Below are 11,721 nucleotides of genomic sequence, written 5' to 3'. Positions count from 1 at the left end.
ACCAGCTTACAGTATATAAATGGGAACACCCTCCACATATACGCTTGTTTCATTCAAGTGTGCTCATATTAAACTCGATACAGTTCCACTGTACATCACATTTAAATATCAAGGAAACGTCAAATGGTTTTTCATTTGGCACCCGCGGCTCAGCAAAAGTTTAGCGATCAGTAGAGCCGCCGACTGTGGGGGCTTCTGTGAAGCCCCAAAGCTGCCTCTGTTTCTTTTTCGTTATCTTTGCCTTACTCTGCATGCATGAGCTCCAACTGTCGCTCTGACGCCTCTGGAAGTGTCTGCCGAGCCACGTTCTCCCATTCACCGCTGTGGCGTTGCCGGCTTGCCCTCGCAGCCATCACAACGGTTGCTTGTCTCTTTCTATACTCCACATCTGGACAGCCACCACTTAAACTACTGGCCAAGGCCCCGCGGACTTGCTACTGTGGAAGCCAGTGACGGATCAAATAGGACGGGTCCAAATGCAATGTCTTGACAGATCTCCAAACACCCTCAGTTAGCTGGCAGAACAGATTGGGCCCTCAGCTGCCGCACCAATAACGAAAGTAAAGCAGAAGAAGCTTTCCCAGTGAGGCAGATTCGGGGTCTTTACCCATCTTGCCTCAGTCCGCGGGGCCTTCAACGGCACCGAGAACAACAGCAGCGGCGTGTCCCCGTCACAGCAGCAGCGGCATCAAGAATAACCAAGCGGTGTTCTCTACAAGCATATTTTTAGGTCCATCTTATCTACAACCAACCGCAGCTTCAGATCGCATAGGTTGTTCAGCCATTTTATCTTTGCTGTCCATGGGACCCCCGCTGCGTAGCCCTACCAGCCCAAGCCACTCGAGCCTCCTAGGCAGCAGCGAGACAGACTGCTGCTAGGGGACTTCTCACGCAAAGGCCCCATGCAACAGCCTACAGACTGCAAGGGACTTTCTCATGAGGTGCCTCATGAAGCGCTGACAGCGTTTCCGCAGCCGCTGCGGCCTCCCCTCTGCCCCACGCCGCAGCAGCAACCGCAACAGCAGCAGCTGCTGTTGCTGCTGCAGCAACAGCAGCAGCGTCTCGCTGCGACAGGGGAGGCCTTGAGGGAGCCCATGCTCGCTGCAGTCCCAGCCCCTGTCCCCGCGCCTTCTCTTGTGACTCAAGGTGCCTTCGCCCTGTCGCTGCAAGGGCAGCAGCAGCAACAGCAGCAACAGCAAACACAACAGCAGCAGCAGCTTCTGCTGTTACTTCCTGGAACAGGATGCCACGACGCCTCTGTTCCCCAGGCGAGCCCCCTGTGGGGCTCATCGGAGGCCCATCGGGAGCTCCCACAGGCTGTCCCCACCCAGGCGTTTGCGACTCCAGAAACATGTGGAAGCAGCAGCAGCGGTAGTAGCAGCAGCAGCATCAGTAGCAGCAGCGTCAGCAGCAACAACACAATGGCGCCGCTGCTGCCAGTGAAGGTTCCACCGGAATTCAAAGCAGCATGCAACCCTCCCTCACTTGTCGGACTCCAGGACTCGTTCCCGGCGAATCCTTGGAACCCCCTGGCTCCCCATAATTTGTCTTCTGCTGCAGCTGCAGCTGCTTCGGCTGCAGCATGTACATCACCAGCTCCTGTGCCTCTGGCTGAAGGGATCCCTGAGCCTACACAAAGGCCCCAGCAAAGCAGTGTGGCTCCTCAGGACCCTGAGCCAAGCCATTCTCGCGAGACCCTGATTCAGCAACCTCAGCGTGACCAGCAGTCGCTGTTGCAGCAGCTGCATCAGAGTGAGCAACTGCAGCAGCAGCTGCTGCGTAGTTTGCAGCAGCAGCAGCAGCAACAGCAACGATGGAGGCATCTGCTCGAAGCTTGCCAGGGGCCGTCCCTGGGAAGCCCTATCTCAATTCTGTCCGCTTCAGCAAGCCCCGCATCGTTTCCCGCTGCTGTTGCCCACCTCCCAGCTGTGCTGCCTTTCCAGCAGCAGCAGCAGCAGCAGCAGCAGCTTCTGCAGCGGCAGCTTCCTCAAACGGGCATTGTCGCCAGGATGCACCCCACAGGCTTGGCTTGTGAGAAAAGCACTTCACCAGCACAAGCTCAACAGCAACAGCAGCAGCAACAGCTTCCCTCAGATCAAGGGTGGGTTGATGCGATGCCTCCAGTGGGAAGCCAGGCAAATACAGCGTGGCCCAACTTCTACAGCAGCAACCACGAAGCGTTGGGGGCTCGTTCCCAGCCTCCAGCTGATGCTTGTGTAGGGGCACCAGCTGTATGGACGCAAGACAGCGCCGCGACGAAACTGTGGCCTAGCACTATTCCGAAAAGTTCGCCTCTACAACATTTGAACCATCAGATGGCTCACCCGACGGGCCCTTTGGAGCCGCCTCGTGTGCCTGCTGCGGGTCTTTTGAGCAGTGGGGCCCCGACAAACCTCCTGCAGCCTCCGACTGGTGATTGGCAGAGAGCAATTGCAGGCAGGGCAACAGAACTTCATCCTGCTCATGCCGCTGCACCCGCGTCAGTAGCAGCAACAGAAGCAACAGCAGCAGCACCACCTGGAGCAATAACAGAAACGACAGCAGCCGACGAGACAGATCAGCCGGTGGGCGAAGACAGCGTAGGACCACAAATCGCAGCTCCCCTTGGAATTCGGTACTCCAAAGGGGGCCCTTACGTACGTTCTAAGGAAGGAGTTTCCTCCCGACGTCGTGGGGGTCGGCGGGTTTGCGGCAAGCGAGGTGCCCAGTTGTTTGAGCCCAAGGCTGCAGCTGCTGCGCGCCCTGAGGCAAAGTCTGGTGGCCTACTTGGCAGCAGCCGCAGTCCTTCAGTAGCGCGGACGGCTGCGTGCTCCGTGCTAGGATTTGGCGCTGTGATGCCACCTCAGACAAGACTGGCAACTGTAGGACCGTTACTCGCATAGATGCCTATGAACACATGTATTTGTAAATTCAGCATTGGGGAGCACTGCTGTTAAGTGCAACTTGCTGTGATTGTATTAGGCTCGTATTACTCGTTTGGCTTCGTTTTGTGCAGCTCGACTGGCTGCTCTCATTTACGGCCGCCAATTGCCGTTGATGTGGTTGTGATTGCCGCTGCTTCAGGCTCCGGCTATTGGTTTAATTAACCTTGGGGGAGGCAGCTGTTTCCTAAACGTGGTCCTGCAGTACCTGGCGCATGTGCAGCCACTGAGGGACTTTTACCTAAACTACGGTAATTCAGAAAGTCTAAACACACATGAACATGCGTCTCAGTCTCTTTGAACCAGAACAGGAGGCAAAGAGGCTAGATCTCAGGCACAGGCTGGAGTTTGCACTTCATCCTCCTGCTACCGTTGCGCTTGCCTCTCTAGGTGGCTTTTTTTGTTGGGATGCCTGTTTTTGTGGCTCTTTCTGCCGTTGTTGTTGCTCCTGCTGCTGCTGTTTCGGCGGCGTAGGCTGCTTGTTGGAGGCTAATAAATGCTAAAATTCAGCGTACGGGGTGTGGTAACACCAGTATGTACAGGTTGTGCATAGAAACAAGTGTGAAAGTGCAACGTCTGGAACAGAGGTGTACAATCATGTGATTTCGATTTTATTCAGCGACAATGCTTCCATCCTTGGACCTGCTGGGAAGCCAGTACGAAGCTTACACAAGCTATCTCGGTGAGCAAACGCGCTCTCCGCTTGGACGCATAAACGCGCGTGCACGTCACTTGCATCAACCCCTGCAGTGACCTGTGGATTCACTGTGTAGTTGCTCAAAGTAAAGCAGATACAATGCTCAAACGAAGTCCCTCTTCAAGGGCACGAAGCTATCCCGAGTTCAAGGATTAGAAGCGCTACAATTTTCCCCCCAGTGTGGCATCCAGCTCGAGTCGCCAAATTAGGGGGTCCTTACTCGCGTCGAGTATGGGGGAAAGCAATGAAATTTCAACAATTGTTCGCATTGTGTGAAGCGGTTGTCGCTGCAGAAACCTCGAGGCAGCACGTGAGGAGATTAAAGAGGGGTCCTCACCATCTCATCCAGACGCCTACGTACACTACTTCTGTTACTTGGGAGCTCGCAGTGGTAATCAAGTGAGTTTCTATTGCCTGTGTCCTGATTTGAGCGTTTAGGTGATAAAGTGGGGGTCTGCCAGGTGCAGGGCACTGCGCTATGTAGAGCTTCACCTGCCACGGTGCCTGCACACTAGTGTGTACGTGTCAAACATGCCCGTTTGCTCCCCACATCAGCCAGACGAGCGCAGTTTCTCAAGCTCATTTAGGTTTCTGAGTCTGGGAATGCTCTGTACAGCCATATGTGGAGGTCCCCCAGCAGCGTCCGCTTCATCAAGCCTGAAGCCCTGTATCAGGTCTGCTGTCGTATTATGCCCGACTTCGGTGAGTTTGCTGCAAGCACGCGCGCGTGCGTGTTTCACTCTGCATGTTCCACTCTTCTTTCGTCGATTGTTTCAAGTAACCGTTTTGATTTGCATAGTGTACTGTTACTGCACTACAAAGATTGGAGTGCCGAAACTCGGACACCTCAGTAAGGCACCTGTAATTTCGTCTTTCATTAGTGTTGATTTGCATGAGCCGCAGACCCTCGTGAGATGCAAGACAGCGATGAGTTTCTGCGGCTCCTTCTGGACTTCCTAGACGGTGAACTGCGAGCAGCCGCTACAGGCGTCCCCTTGCAGAAGGCGCTGATGCTGCAGGCGATGCCCCGAAGATTAGACACCTGCCCCCCATTCTCTCATGGTTTTGGCCAGTCACAGGGGCCAGCCTGCCCGTTACCAGCGCCCCATGCTGGACTCAAGGAATTAAAGGATGCTGTTAAGGAGACGAAGATGCAAGGAAACACAAATACTTGCAATGAGCTCGACACGTCTGAAGCAGGATGGAACGGCACCTCAGCAGAAGACGATGAACCACCGGCTTGTGGAGACCTGCCGACTCTTTTCTCCGTTTTTTTTGAGGGTATGCTGGTTGGTTTCGCTTGTTCAGTCAGTTGGAACGTAGAAATTCTTGTCCCACGGCAAGAAGTGGGTGCCGCTATTGTAGCTGCAACGTGGTGAAAGAAAGTCACGAATTTGTGTTTAACCTGTAATGCTGAGCAGGGGCAGAAGTGGATAAAGTTAGGTGCACGAATTGCGGGAGGTGCACGTCCACCTTAGTCCCGTTTAAGAGTCTGGCAGTGGCGATGACGCGAGAGGCCCAAGAAGAGTCTTGCCAGCATGCAGGTGAGGCTGAAGTTGGGGTCGAGCACGGGAATAAAGACACCCCGCGTCACTGCCTTGTTCATAGGCCAATGACGCGAATGTTGAGTGCTCACCCATTTTTAATCCAAATATGAGAAGCAGACGCTTTGGGGCTTCATGCCTTTGGGCAAGGATTTAGTATGTAGTAGTGCAAAGCTAAAACTTGGTCAGGGTGGAATCATGTATAATATTTTGTTCTGCGGAGCTCGCCTAGGGAAGACCTGCGCGTCTTGACATTGTCGTTCTTTAGCATCGATACACGTGCTGAAGGGCGGAACGTGAGTCCATAAAAAGCAGAACTCGGTCTGCATGTGGCTGTTTCTGTCTGCTTACAGGTTTGAGACTAAAGCCTTCTTCTTTTCTCCACTTGCTGTCAAAAGTCAGTCTCGTGGAATGTCTCGACAGGCACTTCGCGGACGACTGTGAATCACTGAAGCTCTCGTCCGGAGAAGGGTATGTGCTGTGGCCGAAACTTTCTTATTTTTCTTCCGGTTGTTGTTTCTCGTGGCCTACTTTGAAAACTTTGGTTTTTAAAGTAGTGGCTTACTATTTATTTGCCTTCAGGTACTTCTGCGAGCACTGTGACTCCAAGCAGGACGCAGTAAAAAGCTGCGCCTTAGTCGAGGGCCACTTGCCGTTTGTACTATGCTTGACGCTTAAAAGATTCGTTCGCGGTAGACAGACTTACAAGGTAAGATGACAACACGCATGCGTCTTTCCCACAAGTTGCCTGATGAAGGGCTAGCTAGTTGGTATCTAGCATCGAATTGTTCACACCTCTGGCATTCTTCGTGTGCTGATATTGGGTTTATAGATATGGAATCCCGTGCAGTTCGGCGAGTACGTTGACCTGGCCAGCTACGTGGAACGCTCAAATGCTGGTGCTGCTACTGCTGAAGCAGCAGCTTTTCCAAACGCAGATCAAACGGCGGTGGCCGAGTCTGCCCAAGCAACGGGTGTGTCGGTTCCCACGCCTGGCTTTGAAGGTGTGGATGGAGCACGATATTCGCTCGCCTCAGAAAAAGGGAAAGGTTTCCCAGGCGTGTCGTCCAAGGCTTCCACCGCAGTGGATGCATCTGAGGCAGAACTCATCGAACGCAGTGAAGCGCGAGAAGGGGTGTTTCCGTCTCCAGGCCCGTGTGGTTTTGCTGTTGGGTCAGGAGAGCCAGTAGAAACTCAACAAGCACAGACGGCGGGAGAGGACGAATGCCGGCCAACTGATACAGATAGGCAGCCCCGACCTCATTCAGGTGCAGGTAGATCCTCTGCATCCCCTGCCCTCTCTTCAGGTTACGGATATAAGCTTGTGGCGTTGGTGGAGCACGAGGGTCCCGCGACTGAACAAGGACACTACGTGTGTTACATCAAGCACATGGACTCAGACTCGTGGTTTCGCGCTGATGACAAGGTGGTGGAGCCTGTCGACCTGCAAAGAGTTCTTGCAGCATCGCCTTACATTCTGTTCTACCAGCGCCTTCCAGGGTCTTCTGAAGGATACAACGATCCCGCAAGAGGACCTTCAAGGGGAGCTGAGGGGTCTGAACCACAGGCAGGAGCTGATGCTGTTAACTTGCCCAGGTTCAAGAAAGGTTTTGCGGGGCTCAAAGAACAGCTCGCCATCGCCAACAGCCTTAGCAAAGGCCAGTGGCCGCAGTGGCAAGACCTAATCGGCCGGAAGTTTGGACACAACGCAGCGCCCAACACAGGTCAGCTGCATGGCAGCTGTGAACAGGAAGTGTAACATACCGTCGTGGTGGTGTTGTGCTGAGTTACACGTTCTTTTCAAAGATTGTGCTGCTGTGCGTATGCTGCGGGTGCAGGTGACAAGCCAAGGATTTCTGGTGTTGAAATGCACCCTGCAGCGTCTTGGGACTCAAGTTCCTAATTAGGTGAAAGCAATATTATTTCTGCTCGTAGAAGATGGAAATATGCACCAGTGTTCTACGCTGACTTTTCGGACTAGCAGCAGAAATAAGCCAATGTGCAGCTTCCCTTGTGGGGCAGTTACCCCATGTTCTTTTAGCCCGCTTGAAGACTCGCCACTCTCGCTTTTCTATGGGTTCACTGTTGACCGGATGCAGTAAACGAGCAACTCTGTTGGCGGGTCTGAAGGAAACATATCCGTATGAGGGTTGTGATTTGTTTTTCTTTTACGCATATGCCATACACTCTTGCTCTGTCACACACGGCTCCGAATGCAAAGCAGAATGTAGCTGATGAGTAAAGATGGACAACAGCAGCTAAGTTCGTGACCGGAAACAGCACCACAGGAGGACCGTCCAAAAATTTTGTGAAACGATGTTGTTGGCAGCTGCCTGTCATTCACTTGTAGTCGTATTCTAGAAGGGCTATCGGTAATTGTTTCACTAAGGCCATAAATCGGGAAGAGCCCACAAGAAGCACTGTTGGAGTCATCGTGACATGCAAACGCCTGCAGATACGCACGCCACGCGAGCGCTGGTTCTGTGGACTCTTTGTCGGACAGCCGGGTCAAAGATGTTCATTTTCGACATTAACCGTTGAAACTGAACATTGTGGTGCCAAACACGGAATTTCTACTGTCAATTTACATTTCCTCGAGAGAGTCTGACCATGGCTTGATATATGTCGAAGAGGCTGCAAAGTACTGGCTGCAAAGTACTGAACAGCAGTACGCAAGGCAAAGCTCTCTGGACGATCAACCTGGTGGAGGAGTTTATTCATAATACTGTACATTGTCCACGTTCTGGCTTAGGAGTATTATTACGACTCGCCTTCACGAGGAAAGGAGATAGAGAATCACGGACGCCGACACACTAGAACTGCATCATAGGGTTAGCTACGCCATCTGTGGCTGCTCCCAGCAGGGTCACCTTCTTCGCTTCAGTCTTCACAGTTTTCGTCTAATTGCTTGCTACTGCAAACAGAACGTGGATCAGGGCCCTGGGACAGGGCCACACCACTCGGCAACACCACTCAACAACAATCAACATGCCTGCTTCTTCTTGCCGCAAAATATTGACGAGCTTGCAATGATAATGCCAGGTTATGGGGTGCTGCTACACAGACATCCATTTTCAGGGCTAGCTCATTTAGCAGGTACGCTGTTACGGGCTTCTAAACGGATTCAAACACCCTGATAACTGCTGACGTATGAAGATGTACTGGCAGCTTTCCTACATTGGCAACTTGACCAAGCTCTGGCCTTACCGCCCACTGCCAGTTCTGCACTCCAAAACTTGGCTGTTAGACGTTCAGATAGTTGCCATCAATTCATTGAAGTAACTACCGGCTCTACACACGAATTTGAGAATAGCCGGAGGGATACGTTATCGCAGGTCTGTAATCATTCGTTCTACCTCATGATGTAAGTTTAACTCCAGCCATGCTTAAAGAACCTTCAAAGGATACCAGTTGCTGGAAGGTTCGTTTTACCCTTCGGCTCTGTGCCTAGGTAAGACGAACGAGTTGACGCTAGTACCGCTACGAGCCTCAACCTTGCCTGATTTAGTCCTACTCAGTCAGACTTTACTATTTGTCGCATTCTAAAGAACATGATACAACTAAGACTAACGGAGAGTTCGTTGTTATTCGTAAGTGAGAGGAGCACCACAAGCGGGCTCCCTGGACCAACGTCCGAACGGGACACAAGGTGAACATTTCAGCTAGACTTGGCCAGCGAAAATGATAGATCGTTGCTCTAAAAAAAATCCTTTTAAAAGGAAACTAATCTGACAGCGTAGTGTACTGCGGGGCCCATGAGGCTCCCCAGTCACAGAGCAACTCTAGAGGCACACCATTATTTCTTCTCATATGGTTCCCTTAATGCTCTGCAGATAATTAGGAATTAAAAAGCAATTCTGAATGGGAGAGGCTAAGTCTCTAGTAAAATCGGCTTCGCTCCTTTAGCGTGATGGCGCTTGGTCACCCGCAGCCCCACTTAAATCCTCCTTTGTACTCTTCGGGCAATAGGATAGCGCCAAGTGTTACCAAACATCATACAGAAATTGACCCTTATGCATTTATACAGAGGAAAAGCTGAGAAATTGGAAGAACTGGGCCCACAGAGCAAGTTATTTGAGTCTGAGAGGTAGACGCTATATTCTGATGCAAAAACAAAGCACTGCTCGAGGGCGCTCTAGTGCTTGGAGCCACTAACCAGTTGCTCCCAAGGAAGACACCTGAGGTACCAAACTTAAATCTTATTTCCAGCGTGTACCCTCATAGTGCCGCTTCTATGGAGGCGACTCTATCAGGCAAGATGAGCAGCCGCAGCTCCGCATACCAGAGGCTGTTTACCTACTGCTTTTATTAAAGCACAGTGTCTTTCGAATCTACGGACGAAAATATATTTGAATAGATTAACATGGCTCCTAAGTAATACTTTAATGCAGCGCTCTTCGTTTTTAGCATGAGCATAACTTGATTTGAAGCTGATCGTACGTCATGTACCCATGCGGCGAGTGCTCTCTCCCAGGGAAAATACCGGAAGATCCCCTCATTTTTTCACAAAATTCATTCCCAATTTGAAAGAAATTATTCGTTCCTCTCGGTTAGCAAGATGCTCGTCGAACACGTCAGCAGGCTGGCGATCCCTAGGGGAGAGAAACCAATTTGCGAACTATGTGCTCAACCAGCCGAGTATAAATGCACAGCATGCCCCGGATGGTTCTGGTAAGGCATTGGCACTGATCTGGAAGATAGAGCGAAGCAATGAATGCTATCACGGCGGCTTCATGGGATACATTTCGCCGGGTACTGCAGCGAAGTGGGCTGACTGCCTGGGTCACCTACACGAGTTGTATTGAAGGTTTTCAGCTCTGTCTCCCGCGGATATAAAAGAAATTGGAGTTGCTTCTTTCCGTGTTTTGGGTCTCGTTGTGCTGATAAATTCACGGAACATTTTGTTGAAGTTGAAGTGTGGTTTACCGTAATGGTTGCCGTGTCTGCAGTTCAGTCAGACACTTCAGAGTTGCTTGGGACGGCGTTTTGCACATCATCCACCGTGAGCTCAAACTACTTCAAGAAACTCCAACATTTATAGGCTCCGAGAGGGAGCGGCAGGAATACAAAAAGAAGAGGAGGCAGATCGCTGTAGGCATGAGAGGTGTTGCCAGCTATCCCTTCTGTTGTGCAACAACCTACAGATCCGTTACTGATTTCTTTGAGTTAGTTCCAACAAAAGGCATTAGTTTTATTGGGGATACTGATGCGTGTTTTTCGTTATGAACACAGAATGTCGTCCTAGAAGCGAGCACTGCTGCCGCCCAGTCATGGGTTGTACAGGGTAACTTCAACTTGGCTGTGGCTGGAGCTTTGTACGCCGCGAGGACAGCAGAAATTCTTTATGGGTTGAACTCTTTGGAGGTCGTTCAACCCCAGCTACTCTTAGCCCAGATATACCTAGGTACACTTTAGATGCAGAAAAGCCTTTGCTTTAGGTGCTCTAAAAAAAATCTGGAACTCATTAAGTTGAAGCACTGTACCTATGGTTGATTCCCACTTTCTAATTTGAAAGTCAGGGAAGGTCGTTGGCATCTGTCTTGAAATAATTCAGGGCTACAACAGCTTAACTCGGCAGAGGAGTTGTTAAGCATGGTGAAACTCTGAAATACATGAACTCCCTATACCTACTGCTCCCAGGGAACACCAGCTCAAGCATAGTGTGCGCAGCACATCGAGTTCAATATATGGACAGTCCGCTGCATGCGAAAAACAACAGGCTGACCACGTACTCTCGAAACACCCAGAAGCTGGTAAATTGGCGAGATGCAGCCTCTACAGGAATTTCGGCAGATTATTCGCGTCTCAGAACAAGTACGATCAGGCTCTTCGTGCATGCGCAATGGACGTGAGCTGAACAGCGCAGGGCTAACTCGGTTTTACTCACCCAATATTAAAAATATAAATAAAGCCATGCGAAAATGCATATTGATCTCTCAGCAGTGTCACTTGATCTCATTAAGGACTTCGCGTCGAGACCAATGCATTCACCCAGGTTTACTATGCCGCCTGTGAGTTCGGCCCCACAAACTTCCGGGTTGTCCCGTCCTTTTTTAATATGGTGAGCTCCTTTACACAAGCCCTAAGCAAATAGTGCTAAATTTGGCCGTAATGACCCTTCAGCAGGTCACCCTGGCTCTTGTTCAGGCAGAAGTTTTCAAGAGAAGCGGCACTGCAAACTCCCACTCTGCATGCTCTGCAATCTACGTCAACATCTGCGAGATTATCATGAATTGGTTCGAGCAAACTGCGTGCACTTTTGTTCATGATGCGGCGAACTCCTTGGCAAATGCCATTGCAGAGGAGAGCCAAAACAAGCAGCAAATGTACAGTGCGTCATTTACTCCAATAAAACATCAATTAGTTAACACGCGATTCCCTAGGTTTCCCTGAAACTGAGTGCTTGCATGAAAAAGTATGCCACTTGCAGCTTCCACTGTCAGGCTCCACTGTGTTCATTTGCCTTGTCGCCTGCAGCGGATCTAGAAATTCGTGAAGCGATAGAGAACATGCGCCACGTAGTGAATTACTCTAGCAAAGATCCGCTAAGGGAAACGAA

At 51.0% G+C, this 11,721-nt stretch overlaps 1 protein-coding gene across 1 annotated transcript; it reads left to right on the top strand.

The window, feature by feature from the left end:
• Positions 1–902: 902 nt before the first annotated feature.
• ETH_00005000 (Chromosome III, complete sequence, related) lies at positions 903–7,065 on the top strand (the record flags this gene model as incomplete). Its single annotated transcript, XM_013372391.1, has 11 exons — positions 903–2,861; positions 3,064–3,172; positions 3,541–3,603; positions 3,912–4,017; positions 4,235–4,320; positions 4,522–4,899; positions 5,040–5,162; positions 5,516–5,633; positions 5,745–5,871; positions 5,995–6,886; positions 7,001–7,065. 11 exons carry the CDS (start codon positions 903–905, stop codon positions 7,063–7,065), a joined length of 4,026 nt encoding a protein of 1,341 aa, XP_013227845.1.
• Between the last annotated feature and the right edge of the window lie 4,656 nt (positions 7,066–11,721).

This window comes from Eimeria tenella, genomic scaffold (assembly GCF_000499545.2).
Source record: "Eimeria tenella Houghton genomic scaffold, Eth_scaff1, whole genome shotgun sequence".
Taxonomy (NCBI): domain Eukaryota; phylum Apicomplexa; class Conoidasida; order Eucoccidiorida; family Eimeriidae; genus Eimeria; species Eimeria tenella.
This window is presented reverse-complemented; position numbering and strand designations above follow the sequence as displayed.